This window comes from Betta splendens, chromosome 2, assembly GCF_900634795.4.
Source record: "Betta splendens chromosome 2, fBetSpl5.4, whole genome shotgun sequence".
In the NCBI taxonomy this organism is placed as follows: Eukaryota; Metazoa; Chordata; class Actinopteri; order Anabantiformes; family Osphronemidae; genus Betta; species Betta splendens.
This window is the reverse complement of record NC_040882.2, coordinates 26,929,937-26,946,646: the sequence shown is the minus strand read 5'-3', so window position 1 is coordinate 26,946,646 and position 16,710 is coordinate 26,929,937. Positions and strand designations below refer to the sequence as shown.

The 16,710-nt window shown below is 48.3% G+C and overlaps 3 protein-coding genes across 7 annotated transcripts; 2 read left to right on the top strand and 1 right to left on the bottom strand.

Moving 5' to 3' along the window:
- The first annotated feature begins 1,525 nt into the window (after positions 1–1,525).
- On the top strand, positions 1,526–7,481 carry LOC114868346 (uncharacterized). The gene is made up of 6 exons (XM_029171829.3): positions 1,526–1,739; positions 4,723–5,073; positions 5,233–5,446; positions 5,535–5,599; positions 5,727–5,831; positions 6,056–7,481. The coding sequence occupies exons 1-6, from the start codon at positions 1,691–1,693 to the stop codon at positions 7,063–7,065; spliced, it is 1,794 nt and encodes a 597-aa protein (XP_029027662.1). The 5' UTR covers positions 1,526–1,690; the 3' UTR covers positions 7,066–7,481.
- A 150-nt stretch (positions 7,482–7,631) lies between these two features.
- Positions 7,632–9,705, top strand: LOC114869095 (low affinity immunoglobulin gamma Fc region receptor II-like). 4 transcript variants are annotated; one of them, XR_003788107.3, is made up of 6 exons: positions 7,632–7,901; positions 7,982–8,254; positions 8,339–8,581; positions 8,671–8,739; positions 8,929–9,200; positions 9,315–9,705. XR_003788107.3 is itself a non-coding variant. In XM_029172963.3 (6 exons), exons 1-6 carry the CDS (start codon positions 7,838–7,840, stop codon positions 9,371–9,373), a joined length of 855 nt encoding a protein of 284 aa, XP_029028796.1. In that variant the 5' UTR covers positions 7,632–7,837; the 3' UTR covers positions 9,374–9,705. The 4 variants fall into 4 exon arrangements, 3 of the variants coding, with proteins under 3 accessions (XP_029028796.1, XP_029028787.1, XP_029028809.1); XM_029172963.3 differs by having other exon boundaries at positions 8,929–9,078; positions 9,318–9,705; XM_029172954.3 differs by having other exon boundaries at positions 8,929–9,078.
- A 2,640-nt stretch (positions 9,706–12,345) lies between these two features.
- Positions 12,346–15,355, bottom strand: LOC114868772 (uncharacterized). Of its 2 annotated transcripts, none has more exons than XM_055513818.1 (7): positions 15,129–15,355; positions 14,661–14,878; positions 13,425–13,565; positions 13,188–13,326; positions 12,906–13,083; positions 12,677–12,818; positions 12,346–12,600 (listed from the first exon to the last, which is right to left on the bottom strand). In XM_055513818.1, exons 1-7 carry the CDS (start codon positions 15,240–15,242, stop codon positions 12,444–12,446), a joined length of 1,089 nt encoding a protein of 362 aa, XP_055369793.1. In that variant the 5' UTR covers positions 15,243–15,355; the 3' UTR covers positions 12,346–12,443. The 2 variants fall into 2 exon arrangements, with proteins under 2 accessions (XP_055369793.1, XP_029028403.1); XM_029172570.2 differs by having other exon boundaries at positions 14,694–14,878; positions 15,129–15,352.
- Positions 15,356–16,710: the final 1,355 nt, after the last annotated feature.

Sequence of the window (16,710 nt, the reverse complement as noted above, 5' to 3'; positions counted from 1 at the left end):
GATCACATGAAGAATATTTTACACAAGTCAGTGAAATACAAAAGTGAAGATAAAGAAAAGTGTTTAATTATCAGCATTATAGAGTTTTCTGACCTGACAACCACAAGCTGGACAAACGCCTCCTCCTGTATTTGGGGAAGAAAACAGGACTAGTTCCCTCCATCAGAAAGAGTCACTCCAAAGTTTTCATGGAGACATTTCCACGAACGAGTTCATCCACAAACAGCCTTGTGCCATAGTAATAGGATGGATTTTGATTTTCAAACGACAGTCGCTTCCAAATCGCTGAGCAGAATCACAGACCTCCATCAACATACTGTGATCATAGTGTGTAAAACATCTAGACTAGATTTAAGAAACGCTGAGTTTGGTTCTGACCTGCTTGAGCTGAGAGAACAAAGAAGCAACAACTAAAGAGGAACCGTGAACGAGGACAAACAGAGGAACGTGATCAGGATGCACCACCGCACAAAATCACATGAACAACACACGTGTTCTGATTCATTGCTCCAATCAGGAAGGGATCCAGAGATCCTCCACGTTAATAAACCTGACTGTGACCATTGATCAGCGCCGTCGCCTCATGTTCTCATGTTTCATGTGATTCTTGCTGGTGTCAGTACAAACAAACTAAAATCTAAAACTGGAAACAACCATGAAGTTGTTTTTCTTGAGCATCAAGTTCTTGAGGTCAGCTGCTGTTTATTCTTTTATAAATTACATATGTTATGCTTTTACGTGTATATTATGCTTTTTTTAATACTTTGTTTACGCTTCTAAATAATTTACTTGGTCTATTTTTAAATTAAAAACCCACTGAAGTCCCTTATTCTACAGTTCATGAACAGACTGAGGAGCCAGTAAAACAACAGACGTAGTTTATTTGCAGGTTCTTTTATTTTGACAGGTCACAACTCCTTCATCCCACAACATGTAAAACCGCTACGTCCACTCATGCTGAGGAATCGTGTTTTTAATTCCTGCATGAATGATGTTGATGAATATCTTTAAGCTTCACTTGAATCAACAGCGAGTACTTTCACCTGCTCCCTGAACTGTGACCTGTTGAACTTTCTCTGACTGTGACTCACTATAAAGAAATTACAACAACAATGACAAAGCTCATAGCTAAACATGGTTCACATCTAGTGTCAACAGACCTGGAGTCAGATTTCAATCTGCGCGACCTTCGCTGTTGCATCATAAAACATGTGACCTACATTTGTGAGGAGCGTCACGTTGAGTTCAGGTTCATCCAGCAACTAAAGACTGAGGTTCCCCCTGTGAACACGTGTGTGTGTGTGTGTGTGTGTGTGTGTGTGTGTGTGTGTGTGTGTGTGTGTGTGTGTGTGTGTGTGTGTGTGTGTATGTGTGTGTGTGCGTGCGTGTGTGTTTGTGTGTGTGTGTGTGTGTGTGTGTGTGTGTTGCATTAACTGACAGAGCTTAAACCTTAAACAGTAACAGTCCAAACATACAGTAAGTTACTCACGCAACGTAAAGGAACTCCCCTCGGGCCGTGAACGCACCAGCAAACAGTCGTGAGCGGGTTTGACACAGTCTGACTCTGTGTTCGCCCACGAGCGCGTTTAAATGGCCGCTCCCTTTGAAAGAAGGCGCTGCGGCGGCTCGTTTCCATTCATGTAACTTTTATTTGTTGTTTTGACTGAAGGAACCTCGCAGCGGTTTTAGGATGTGTTTCGTTCTGCTCCGGGTTCTGGCTCTGACGTGTTACTGCACAGGTACAGTACGTGGTCTAATAACAGCAGGAGGTCGAAACCATTAATGTGCTGCTCAGACTAGTTACTGGCTGGAAGGAGAATCCTGCACGGGTTCGGGTTCGGGCTCGGTTCAGCTGCACGTGCGAAGTAAAGGTCCGTGACGGTCCCTTTGAGTGAGACAGGCGACGATCAACAGGTCTGAGGTGAAGAGTGAAGCTGCTCTCAGAAACCTGTAGTTATTACATATATACTATGTAATAATAGTGCACGCTGCAGGATTCACTTACCGACCCGTTGTAATTAGGTTCTAAACCGCTATTAAAATACTGCACCGTGATGTTCAAGTACGAACCTCTGTTTAAAACGTCATTATTATTGAATAACTTAATTCATTAATATTTAATTTATTTAATAATAACTAATATTTAAGTGCAAACAGCTTTTATCTTGTTATTCCAGCAGCAGCCTGGGTTCTTCCTGGGTTCTTCCTGGGTTCTTCCTGGGTTCTTCCTGGGTTCTCCTGGGTTCTTCCTGGGTTCTTCCTGGGTTCTCCTGGGTTCTTCCTGGGTTCTCCTGGGTTCTTCCTGGGTTCTCCTGGTTCTCCACACTTTAACTGTGGGTCCACAGAGCGCTGCGGTTAAAGGCAGGTCTCACGTCTGGGAACGAACCATGAACCTGAAACACTTCACTTCAGGAAGCAGAACCCACACCCGTTCAGTGATGGCGCAGGGTTGAAGCTGCCAGAGAAGCATCTGTGCAGCGTTGTTGTGGCTGCGTGACGCTCCTCTGTGTTTCTGTGGGAACGTGACTCCTTCACCCGTCTGCTCTCTAGGAACGAGGTCCGGAGCCCACGGGACCACGTGTCCCCATGAATCAGCCAGAAGTAGTGAAAATGAAGGAAAGCCTCAAACAGGGGGTGATGGAGGTGGACGGGTTTCTCCTCCTTCCTTTTCGTCTCCTCTTCACCGCATGAGGACGTAGCAGCATTCACTCAGGTGAAGCTGCAGTGGTTGATGCAGGTCAGGGATGAAGCAGAGACGAACCTTCATGACCTTGCTTTTGTTTGTAACCTTTGTTCTGGTGCTGGTCACTCACACTTCCTGATTCATCACTTTTTTGGCCTTGAAAAAACAAGGTTCTTCTTCCTCATCTGATCAGGTTCGGCTTCAGGTTCAGAGTGACGTTCCTCTACAGGTTCTACAGGTGTGTGACGTGTGTGACTCACAGGCGTTCACACGGGCAACGCGAAAGTACGAATCACAACGCACACTCCTGACGTTTGTTAGTCGGGTTCGTAGCAGGAAAAGCACAGAATGCGTCAGAAGCGGAGTTGGCAGGAACATCGATATGTTTGGAGTCCTCAGGGTCATTCCACAAGCACAGTCTTTGTTGTTTATGACGTAAAGGTTTCAGTGCCTTTGTGTTGGACTTATTGTTGGGTGCCAGTTCTCATCAGATTGAAAAAGGCTGTTTGTCCTGATCTGGTTCAGGTTGGAAGGTGGAGTTAAGGTTGGGGTTAGTTTCCCTGAACATGAGCTGTGACTAGTATGAACAATCTGCCTTAAAAACACAAGCGCAGAATAATAACTGGACCAAAGGAAACCATCTCCTGACTGACTGACTGACTGACTGACTGACTGACTGACTGACTGACTGACGAACGAACTGACTGACTGACTGACTGACTGACTGACTGACTGACTGACTGACTCACTGACTGACTCACTGACTGACTGACTGACTGACTGACTGACTGACTGACGAACGAACTGACTAACTGACTGACTGACTGACTGACTGACTGACTGACTGACTGACTGACGAACGAACTGACTGACTAACTGACTGACTGACTGGCTAATTAACTGACTGACTGACTGCAGTCTGACTGACTGACTGACTGACTGACTGACTGACTGACTGACTGACTGACTGAGTGACTCACTGACTCACTGACTGACTGACTGACTGACGAACGAACTGACTGACTGACTGACTGACTGACTGACTGACTGACTGACTGACTGACTGACTGGCTAATTAACTGACTGGCTAATTAACTGACTGACTGACTGACTGACTGACTGGCGCCCGGAATGCAGCCTGACTAACGAACTAACTAACTAACAAACTGACTGACTGCAGTCTGACTGACTAACTAACTGACTGACTGACTGACTGACTGACTGACTGACTGACTGACTGACTGACTGACTGACTGGCTAATTAACTGACTGACTGACTGACTGACTGACTGACTGGCTAATTAACTGACTGACTGACTGACTGACTGACTGACTGACTGACTGACTGACTGACTGACTGACTGACTGGCTAATTAACTGACTGACTGACTGACTGACTGACTGACTGACTGGCGCCCGGAATGCAGCCTGACTAACGAACTAACTAACTAACAAACTGACTGACTGCAGTCTGACTGACTAACTAACTGACTGACTGACTGACTGACTGACTGACTGACTGACTGACTGGCTAATTAACTGACTGACTGACTGACTGACTGACTGACTGGCTAATTAACTGACTGACTGACTGACTGACTGACTGACTGACTGACTGACTGACTGACTGGCGCCCGGAATGCAGCCTGACTAACGAACTAACTAACTAACAAACTGACTGACTGCAGTCTGACTGACTAACTAACTGACTGACTGACTGACTGACTGACTGACTGACTGACTAATTAACTGACTGACTGACTGACTGACTGGCTAATTAACTGACTGACTGACTGCAGTCTGACTGACTGACTGACTGACTGACGAACGAACTGACTGACTGACTGACTGACGAACGAACTGACTGACTGACTGACTGACTGCAGTCTAACTTAACTAACTAACTAACTAACTTGCTAACTAACTAACTAACTAACTAACTAACTAACTAACTAACTAACTAACTAACTAACTAACTAACTACCGAGCTACCCACCCACCTGAAGGCCCGCCTGCCTGACGGGCTGTCTGCTCACCAGGCACCAGCTCAGCCTCAGCCTCATCGGACGCCGCGCTGGCGTTCCTGGGCGGCGCCGTCATTCTGCCCTGCAGCCACCGCGAGGCCTCCGGCGGCGACATTCACACGGTGGAGTGGTCCAAGCAGGGCCTGCAGCCGGACGTGGTCTTCCTGTACCGCGACGGCTGCGAGACCTTCGAGATGAAGCATCCGGACTTCGAGTACCGGACCAGCCTCGTCCTGAAAGAGCTGAAGACCGGGAACGTCTCACTGAGGATCTCCCACGTGAAGCTGTCGGATGCAGGGACGTATAAGTGCCTGAAGATCTGGAGGAACTCGACCCGGGAAGTGACTAACGTGCAGCTGGTTGTAGGTTTGTTCATCGAGTTCTAATGGTGCGATGTCATGCAGTGCTTTGCTTCTGTTCCTGAGGCCGTACATGTGTTAGTCATCGTCCAGATCAACACTTATTACAAAGGACCCTTCAAGGCTGTTGGATGAAACATTTGATCGACTGTAGATTGTCCTGTAGTTGCAGTTTCGGAGCCAAAGCTCTCGGTGGTTTCAGCTGATGGAGCAGCCGTGACTCTGCAGTGTGAGTCCGGCTGCTCGCTGCCAGAACCCACCATGGAGTTTGTGGATGATCAGGGAACGCGACTGGCTGCAGAGGCAGCGCACAGAGGTCCAGAGGCCAGCGGCTGCTCCACAGTGACCCGGAGGATGAGGCTGCAGTCTGCGACCACCAGGTTCCCGCCTTAGAATGGACTCACGAGTGACTGCATGTCTTTGAGTCATGGGACACTTAGAACATGTGGGTTTCTGTCTTTTCATCAGAGTCACGTGCCGAGTTCACCAGCCACAGATCGGTCAGAGCAGAGACACAGAGATCCTCATCGCTGGTGAATTAGAGCCTCGACAACACTTTATTATTATTTATTATGAAATTTAAACATGACAAATTTGCTAAATGTTCCATCTGTCAGATGCATCTATTTATTTCCATGCTGACGCTCCTTGTTGTTTCAGGCCATCGCAGCTTCCGTCCTGTCGTAGGGATTCTCGCAGTGCTGGTGTTGGTGTTCGGTGTCGGTGGAACTGTTTTATTTCTGCAGAGGAGGCTTTGTGGTTCTGGTGAGTTACTGACAGCAGCACCACTTGTTAAGCAGTAACACAACACTTTACACAGATCAGCTGTAATGACTGAACAGCACCACAGGGGGACAGACGGCGCCAAACAACAGGCAAACGAAGGGGAACGGCTGAGATCCACTGTTTGAGCAACGATCAGGCTGCTACTGTGTTTTCTACAGTCTGTTGTTTGTTACTGTATGTAACAACAGTGTCTTTTCATACAGGACCAAACATGATGAGGACCTCAGGAGATCAGTCTATTCACATCACAAGCAATGGAGCTGGAAACACATTCACCTGCAGCTGTGAGACACTAAAAGCACAAGTGGCTGAACTCAAGAGACAACTCGTCCAGAGCAACGACACCATCGATCAACTAGAGAAGTCACTGGAGTCCAATCGAAGCCCCGTTGTCTGTCAGCACAGGCAGCCAACCTTCGTCTGCACGGCCTCCGCAGACGTCCCCAAAGCCACCAACATGGATGCCAGCACCTCCACAGACCTGCAAAACAGGGCTCCAGACCTGCAACACAACGGTCCAGACCTGCAACGCAATGGTCCAGACCTGCAACACAACGGTCCAAACCTGCAACGCAACGGTCCAGACCTGCAACACAATGGTCCAGACCTGCAACACAATGGTCCAGACCTGCAACGCAACGGTCCAGACCTGCAACACAACGGTCCAAACCTGCAACGCAACGGTCCAGACCTGCAACGCATGGGTCCAGACCTGCAACGCATGGGTCCAGACCTGCAACACAACGGTCCAGACCTGCAACGCATGGGTCCAGACCTGCAACACATGGGTCCAGACCTGCAACGCATGGGTCCAGACCTGCAACGCAACGGTCCAGACCTGAAACGCATGGGTCCAGACCTGCAAAACAGGGCTCCAGACCTGCAAGGCAAGGGTTCAAACCAGCAAGGCAACGGTCCAGGCATCCAAAGGGAGAACAGCGAGCCAGCACTCAGATGCCTGGTTCAGGGAAATCGCAGACACAGTACCTTTCATCCCACAGCGTCCAACACTGCTCCTTCTACGGTCATTTCAAGGAGAAGACTCAGCCGTTCCATCAGTGAATACAGCACTCTGCCGGATCCAGTATCCTTCAAGCCTCCGCGTAGAAACTCCTCGGGGAATACGTTTCCACCTGTGTCTCCCACCCGCTACAGTCACGTTTCTCATCTGAAAGAAGAGTCGGACCCACTTATTACATGGGACTCAAAGTAGAGTCTCCAGGTTCTGGTTGGAGACCACAGGCACATGATGGATGCAGCATGGATGAAAGGAGGTCTGTTGGTTCTAGTGTCTGTGTGGCCTGTAGTCAGTGACACCAGACCCACAATATACTGGACCTGATGTGGAATCACATCAGTCTGACGTCTGCATCAGTAGCAGTGACAGCAGTGTTTCTGCTGCTGGATGTTCAGTAGCTCTGCTTCATGACGCTCATGCTTTCAACTTTTAAACTATGCAAAGCTGCATGTTGTAAATTCATATTATCATGTTTTGTCCAAACAGGTTGTTGTGTATATTGTAAATAAAAGAGAGGATATTTTATGTCAGTGTTTGTCTGGACAAATGAAAAACATCATGTGTATCGATGGAAACCAGTGGCTAAAATGTTAAAGCATCATATAAAACAATGTCAGACTCGATCCAGTTCCACTAAGTATTGACAAACATTGACAGTGAGTCTGTGAGACCGTTTAATGGTTCAAATGAGAAAAGGTTCCACTAAACACAAGAGAACCTGAAGAACCAAACCATGAAACACAGCAGGTCTGATCATTTCATGCAGCGTGAATGAGGTCGTGTATTTGTGAATGAGGCAAAGTCTAAAAAGGAAGGAGAGAAGAATTAAAAGCAGTGCAGCAGAAAAAGGAAAAGACAGCGTGATTGACCGTTCTGTAGCAGACAGTCAGCCAGCCATGGTGACGTGACGTTGTTTCCATCTGGTTCAGATCAGGGCACGTGTGAGGAGGAGTCAGAGGAAGTGCAGATGCCAGCGTTCGTCACTCGGTCGTGGGACAGGATGCAGTTAACACCTTTCTGCCTGATGCTGAGTGAGTAGAAGCCGCTCTCGCCGCCCGTTGCTCATTCGCCCGCTCTCACTCAGCCGCTCTTTGGGGCTCCGTTCCCACAGCCTGCCTTCGGGTCCACCCGGACCGGGCCCAGTTCTTCCGGTACGACAACGTCACGCTGAGCTGCCAGGACGCGCGGGCGCCCGACTCCAGCGGGTGGACGGTGAGGAGGGAGACGGTGGAGGGGGGGGTGCGGCGCTGCTCGTCCGGCTGGGGCGTCACCTCCTCGGGCTCCACCTGCGTCATCAGAACCACCTACCCCACGGACAGCGGGCTGTACTGGTGCGAGTCAGAGGACGGGGAGCGGAGCAATGGCGTCAACATCACCATCACGGGTAACGTATGAAGCTGCACCGCCTCCACGCGGAACCTGTGGAACCCGAGGAGCCTCCAGGCTCAGCTCTGGCCTCGCTCCGCAGACCGGGCCGTGATCCTGGAGAGCCCCGGGCTCCCGGTGCCGGAGGCCTCGGCCGTGAGCCTGCGCTGCAGAGCGGACTCCAACTCCACCGGCCACGTCTTCAGCTTCTACAGGGACGGGCGGCACATCGGCAGCAGCTCCACGGCGGCGCTGAGCATCGGCAGCGCCGCCCGCTCCCACCAGGGCCTCTACACCTGCAGCGTGAGAGGAGCGGCGTCGGCCGGCAGCTGGCTCCACGTGGAGGGTGAGGCGGCAGGGTCCGGTCCGGTCCGGCTCGGTCCGGCTCGGTCCAGAGGGACCCTGGTGTGACATCACTGTTGGGTGTGGTTCCAGGTGCTAGTGGGGCCACAGACGCGCGGCCTTTAAGCAGAGCCGCCACCGCTTTGCCTCCCAGTGCTGCAGGTACTGTACGGACGCGGGTCTGGACCCGGAGCCGGACCCTGTGAATGTGACAGGCCTCTGTTCCACACAGAAAAACAAGGAACCTCACGTTGCTCTGCATGTTCACATCTAATGAGAAATGAAGACAAAGCAGAAAGTAAAACTTGATCTTGTTGCTGCAGTGACGCGGCCGTTTTTTGATGGTTACAGCTCCACTTTCCACCTCAAACGCCACCTCGCCTCCCGCTGCCTCCGCGTGTGTGACGTCTGTGATCCGGCTCTCATGTTACCTGGTGGTGGGGCCGCTTTACCTGCTGTCCACCGTCGTCCTGGGCCTCACATGCAGGAACAGGAAGAAAGGTGCTGGCGCCTCTCTACTGTAGCTCATCAGTGTAACTTTAGCACCAGCGTTAGTCTTAGAGAAGGTATGAAGAAAGAGGCTCCAGCTGTTCTCCACTGATCAGTAATTAAACGAGGTTCAGGTGAATATAAACAATAAACGGGCAGGTCATAAATAATGGAACAACCACGGGCAGACGTTGAGGCCTGATGCACATGTAATAAACCTGATTTCCTTCCTGTGTCTCGTCCTGCAGCAGATCAGGGAGCTGTTGACAGAACAGGCAGCACCGTCGTCGTGGAAGTAGTGGTGTGATGCCACAAACGGATCAGAACCGGCCGGGAGGCGACTGGACCGACCACCAGAAGAGGAGTCTGTTCAGAGCAGAGTTTGACAGCGAAGCTCAGTCAGTTCAAGGTCAGAGAAGAGTGTCGTCGATTGTTGACTCCACTGAGACGCCATTCACTCTATTCTCTGAATATGAAGGGAATATTTACATTTTGACCTTTATTAGGCTGATTTGTGTCTTAGTGCTCTCTATGGGACATACACACATCAACTAATCAGTAATTATCAGCCGGGGTCGTCTGTTTTTGACCTGGTACTTTGACTGAAAATGTTTTAATAAAAGTGTTTTTGGGCCTAAACCGTTTCTGTATTGTTGAGTCTTTCTGTTAGGACACTTTATGGATGAAAGGTTGAAAACATCAAACCTGGAATCAGTGGTTTAGGGTTAAATTACAACATATCTTGTATCCTGGGACAAAGGGTGAAGGAGAGGAATCGGGCTCCGGGAGGCGACTGATGGCAGACGACATCAACATCGTGCTTTTCTGTGATTTGGAGCGTTCCTGTTTTTAACACACAGTCTGCTTCTGGCTTGTTCTTGGGCCATTTGACGTGAGCTCACTAACAACATGCTCCCTGGGTTTCATGTAGTTACAGTATAGGTTAATGTGAGCGAGCCGACACGAGCAGCCTGCAGCTTTACACAATATGAGAGGTGCTGATGAGTGTGAAAAGGAAGTGAACGGCCAGAGACGTGTCTGTGGTTTGGCTTGTTTTCTTCAACTCAACCTGAGGTTTCATGTCTTTCCTTTCACTTCACCGTTGTCCAGAATTCTGAGCTCAAATGTCTAAAATGTCAAACACATTTTCTACTCAACCAACATTTTCCTCTTAATCTGAGTTAAAAACATGTAAATGTTATACATGTTATATGTAAAAACATATTTTCCATACTGTCTTATTTAGTATTTGTGATTCACTGAATCAGCTTTTTTCTGCCGCTGTGGTTTGGCTGCTGTGACGAGTGGCCTCAAAGTGGATGAGCATTTTTTCTCAGAAGTGAAAAGATAGAGGATGTTTGCAGCCACAAAGAGGCCAAGAGGTGATTTACTGTAGAAATGGCCAACGCAGCCCAATGTTTCTCTGTGGCTGCTCTGTCAATCACTGTGAGATGAATAAAGTTCATCTTATGACGCCAGAGTGACAAGTACAGTCTTAATGGGATTTGAAGTGAAGTGTCCTATTCATTTGTTTCCAAACACAACAACAGGGTAAAGTTTGCAATCTAGATATTTTTTAGAAAAAAAAAGAAAAAAAATCTATATTTACGTTAGATGCAATAAAACTAATCTGCTTTAAAAATGTTTCTGTTGGACAATGAGACGTTTTTCACACATATACTGTAAAGTTTTTTTTCAGCATCGCATGAAACTAGGTTGGTGGTATTTCACAGAAATGAAACCATTTTGTACCATTTAAAACCCACAAACGGACAAAGAGACAAACACGTCACAAGGAAAAAATCCTTAACATGTTGTGTTGAGTGGTTCACAAAACAAATCAAGATAAAGAGTTCACAGGAAAATGTAAGTAAATGAGGAGGAATCAACGTTTCCACTGATCACAACAGGAAGATGGTACAAATGAAAGAAAACAAGGAAACATTAACACAACAATAAAACACACACATAGCAAAACATGAGAGAAGTGAAGAAAGTAAAAAAAGAAACCTACTGAAGTTAAGAGTAGGTTAAGAGTTTCCAATAACATGGACGGACGTGATCAGTGTCCTTTGTACTGTAGTTAGATTGTTTTCATTTCAAGCAACACTAGAAAATCTGAAATGATTAGAAATTAGAGATTATCCTGAATCACACATTTGGACAAAAAGGTCAAAACTAAAATTAGTTCAAGTAAAAGGAGTCTGTGTTTATTACTCTACACATCCACTGTAACAGCTGGACATTTAATTGAGAGGATCCTTGGGCTGAATTTGTAAAGACGCTTAATAAAAGTCTGGGGAACCAGCGCCACCTGCTGTTTCCTGCTTCACTCTCACTTTCAAAGTAAAACACTAGAAAACACCTGACGTACAGTAAGATGCAAAATATTTAGCAAACTTTACATTTCATACAAAACAGTAGGTTAATTATTATTATTATTATTGAGACATAAATGATAACAACTCCTTCACGTGTGAGTCAGTGCTGTTTGTCATCTCATCTCCACCTGCGTCACCTCTCAGGTGTAGGAGACAGTTGGACTGTGACTGACACCACATGGAGAAATTATAGTTCATAAAGGTATTTAGAAGATGGCAGGGCGGCGTTGGGTTCAAGTCCCTCTCTAGATCCCTGCTCTCCCTGTAAAGGTGCAGAACACAGGATGAACAAGCACAAAACTCAGCAGACGTCAAAGTCGAACACACTGAACCGTGAGACCTACGAGCTTTGACGTATCTGCTCACTGCCCAGACTCCAGTGGTTAGAACCACGGCGCTGAGTCCAGCACCAATCACTAGACCCCACACTTTACCAGCGTGGTTTCCTTTAACTGGAAGAACAAACGGCAGAGGCTAAGTTTTAATAAATTCAACAAAAAACAACAGAAACAACTTTAAAACAACCCAGAAATAAACAATGAACCAGAGTTTTTGGGCATCAAGTCCGGCTCCTGACTCCAGGTGCTCTGACCTGGAAGAAGACAAGAAAAACAGGGACCATGAGTCCACAGGCGGAAACAGGGGGCAGCTGGTGTATGAAAACAAGTCACGTGATCAGCATCTGGTTCAATAGAACTGGTGAGCAGTTGTCAGATAACTCACTGCTGGTTGGAGCCGTAGCTGTGGTTGTGGTCGTAGGAGGAAGAGTTGTGGGTCGGGCTGTGGTTGGTTCTGAAAACACAAACAGACACGAGAGCATGAAGACACGTCTTTACTTTACTTTACTTTACTTTACTTTACTTTACTTTACTTTACTTTACTTTACTTTACTTGCTGAGGGAGGAAAGCATCGTCTGTTAGAGCCATGGCAGCGAGTTGCTGGAGGATCTGGTGTAGAACATGAAGCTGTGTACTCGAGTACCAACATTACTACAGTTACACCAGAGACCTTTTTACTGCTCGGACCACGAAGCACATGGGGTGGGTCTCCTCCTCGCTGCCTTCAGGCGGCGTCCAGTTCAGCAGGAAGTGGCCCTCAGACACCTCCTGCTTTGTGGTGCCGTGTGGTCCACTGAAGAAAACACCCGAGACCCTGCACAGAACCAGTGGAGTTACTGGTCCACTGATCAGTGTAGTACTGGTCCACTGATCATCATGGTATTACTCACTGGGCGCTAGTTGCCTCCGCTTTGATCGTAATCTCCAGGTTTAGGTTGACAAACGCGACCAGCTGAGCCCGACTTGCTGGAGTTGGAGGCAGGAACTTGGGGAGATAGAGTCCGTCAGTGCAGGATGGAACTGCTGGGTCCACTGGAGCAAGTAAGGAATCACTGGTTCTATTAAAGTCTTGTCCAGTTTTTTGTGGAAACAGACAAATTTATATTTCATCCCACCGACCTATTAAAGCAAACCTGAGCGGTATTTTACTCAGAGCATCACTGGGAGTTCTTGTTATCTTCACACCATCACGCTGAAGGAGGGAGATGTTCTGCTTGGGGAAGTCCTCCATCTCCACCTGGACGGCGTACGGGCCTTCACTGCTGCTGCTGCTGGAGTGGAACGTTAACGTACACGACTGCAAAGAGACGAGACACAAGGCCAACATGAACAAGGCATGTGGTTACAGCGACCGGCCACTAGATGTCACTCATCTCTGTATCATGATTGGACCACAGGTACCGGTGAGACGGTGAGGAGAGACGGTGGCCTGCAGGGGTTACACTCCTGTGCTCCGGCGTCACCATATCTGCACTTCACCTCGTCTCCATCTGGGTCAAAGGCCAGAAGGTCGAAGTCCCTGCGACAGTTTGATGGAACTCTAGCAACGGAAACAGATGTTTGAGAATCACAGGAGCTGCATCAAATCAGCTGATCCGCATGTGAATGCACACGTTTAAAACAAGGTCAGCTTCTCACCGCAGCGCTGGCAGCACCGTGGTCTGAGGCGACCTGTTGGGTTGACCCAGGTCAGAGCGGACTCTCAGGTCCACGCGCGTTATCGCTAACCAGCTGCGCACGCCGTTTCTGACGCCGCTTATCCAGTCGCCGCCACTCAGGCTGTGAAGGGCGTTAGAGACGTTAGTGTGTGGCCTGCACAGAGCATAGGGTTGATAAAGAGCTGGTGAGGTGGCACGAAGGCACATGTAGGTGGATGTGGTGAGTAGCGCTGGTTTAGCTGCTGAAACCAAGCAAATCAGTTATGTATGTAGTTAAGTATGTGCACACACTCAACAAAACATATACATATCATATACATACACGTGTGCATTGTTATACATATCCCATACTACTTAATAATAGCGACGACATACAACAAACAACAATACAAGACCACAATTTCCATATTCACACATTATTGATATTGGTAGTGATAATATCAATAATACTTACAGTTGGATTTGGAAAGTGTCCCACTACAAGGTTAGTAAGGCTGTAGCTTAACATTGTTCACCCAAAGGGTGAGGCAGACGTTGGTGCATGAACAATGCCACTTGTGGAAGCCAGGGTGATGTGAGGGGCTTGGCCACTACGCCCATCCAGCAAGCAGAGGAAGGAATCCTAGCAGCCAGGGAGCCCACACACCTTCAGTTCCAGGAGGGCAGGTGTTGCGACCCAAGCCGCCCACACAGAGCCCCCCAGGCAGAGCTGCAGCAGCCACAGAGACAGCACCCGAGGCCAGAGTGGGCCACCGGGGGTCAACGCCGTCCGCCCCATGAGAACCAGGGGCAAACACTCCCCCCGGCGGGAGGGTCGGCCTGAAAGAGTAGAGCCCGAGGACCCACGGTCCGTAGGGAGCCCGCCAGGAGATGCCCCCGCGCCCAGAGTGGGGCCCGCCCCCAGTCCACCACCCCTACAGAGAGAGATGTAGTTGGGAAGCAGAGCCAGGTTCCTGACTAGCTCTGCTAACCATCCCACCACCCCCCACAACCCCCAGCCAGGAAGAGACAGCGAGACCCAGGGACCGCAGCACTACTGCCCAGGCGCCACGCGCAGCACAGCCAGAGCCGTCCTCACCCTTCTATACACTCACCCATTCTATGCTATGCCCATGCTCGCCCCATGTAGTGCTACACTCAAACCCACACACATGCTCTGCAGTTGTGCATTGAGGCCCAACCTCCCCCAGGGCCCAATATGGGCTCTGTCGCTCACTGGGAGACAGATGTTGACAGATGTGACTCTGACCGCAGCTGAAACGGCTCCGTGTCTGGAACGCGTCGCCTCATGACTCCCTCCTTCTGACACCAGTCTCCGTCCAGCGTGTCCACGACGCTCAGCTCTAACGTGTGACTCCCACAGTCGCCGCCGGCGCAGTCCCAGGCGTCGCCATCGCTGCACGAGCGGAAGCTGGTCTTGTAGCGACAGACAACCTGCGGGACGAGAGCGAGGCCTTTAGAAGCCGTCACGTGGAGGCGAAGCAGAGAGCAGGCGGCTGCAGCCGGCCAGAGACTCCATGAAGGTGAACTGCTGCACAGTGGGTGCAGTCAGTTACGACGTTAGTATAAAATAAGTCCACAAAACCTTAAAACAAGCATCAAATCACTTGAGTTTCTACTGTTCTCTCTTTGTTTTGATTACATCTAATCTAAACACAATATGAAACATGAATATTTGCCCTACCGTGACTGAGCCATTATTTCTGAGGTCCTGGGGGGTGAAGGTCATCACTGTCCCATAGAAATGATTAGTCTGAGAGCTACAGAGCAGCAGCAGCAGCAGCAGGACTCCACACATGGCGTCTGAGTGTGAGTCCAGACAGTGCGTCTCTGATCTGGGACCAGACACTGAAACCAAACAGCCGGATCCCTGCTGTGTGTGTGTGTGTGTGTGTGTGTGTGTGTGTGTGTGTGTGTGTGTGTGTGTGTGTGTGTGTGTGTGTGTGTGTGTGTGTGTGTGTGTGTGTGTGTGTGCGTGCGTGCGTGCATGTGCTTCTCATGTCAGGAGAAATCTCAGTTACTTCCTCTTTATGTTTAGATTTTTCACATTCAACATCCAAAACAGTTTGTTTTGGGGACATTTAGTTTTTTTTCTCAGATCAAATGTTTTCTTTTCATCCTCTGGATTTGTTTTCTTTTCTATTGCATTTTATTCGTCCTGACTTTGAGTTTAAACCAACAAACACTGAGGATGTTGTAGCTGCAGCCTCATCAGCCACTCGTCTCCACTTGTCAAATATTGGCTGTTTTATACTTTACTAGTTTACTATACTATACTTTACCACTTCACAGTTTCTCCTGATTTTTGTTTCAGTCAACGTGAAACTTTTTTTTACTTCATTAAAAGTGACAGTTGAACATTTAAAGAACAAGTGGAGGTGTGTTGTTGTTTGAGTCACACCCACAGATTCCACAGACTTTAGTAAACAAACTCAAAGCACTTAATTATTGTGGATTAATACGTGTTCTGACTGAGTTCTGTCTTGTCTCCAGACCTCATTCAGGAGGAGGAGATGACAACAATATGACTCTAGCATTTTATGAAGGCTCACAATCCACTCAACTGAGAGTCATGAGAGAAGCGGCACCCGTGGCTCAGACAACATGACTCATAATCAGACAGATGAGTTCCCTCAAACCCAAAGCTCAGCGTGAGCAGTGAAGAAGCAGCAGCAGTTGTCCATTCATTTATGTTTTTGTTCACTGTCTTTTTGCTACTGTAAAACAAAAGACTTTTCCCATTGTTTGATTATTGAAGTCTGTCCTAACGTGAGCTCTCGTGGTTTGATCAGATGCTTTGACCCATAGTTCACACACAAACAGACACATCTCAGAACCGTATGAAATAAATCCATTGTGCCTCCAGACTTGAACCTGTTTATGAATGAGTCAGCGTCGCTGCAGTGGGTGCAGTGACCTCTACTGTCATTCAGCCGCTCCTCTCCTGATGCGTAGACAATGCAATGAAATGTGATGAGTGATGACGAGACATTACAAAAACCTTCCATAAATCAGGATAAAGGTCCAGAATCACGATTCACCATCCAAACAAACAGAAACATACAAGATAAGATATGAAACACAAACTGATGAGCTGACGAGTCGCTCATCAGCGGTTTCATACCGAGCCTGAAGCCTGCAGCCAAACTGACCAGGACTGGTCCAAACAGGCCTGAACTGGTCTAAACAGCCTTCGACTGGTTCAAACTGCTGCATTAACATCGTCTGATACACAATACATGTGTGATACACACACACAAATAGGA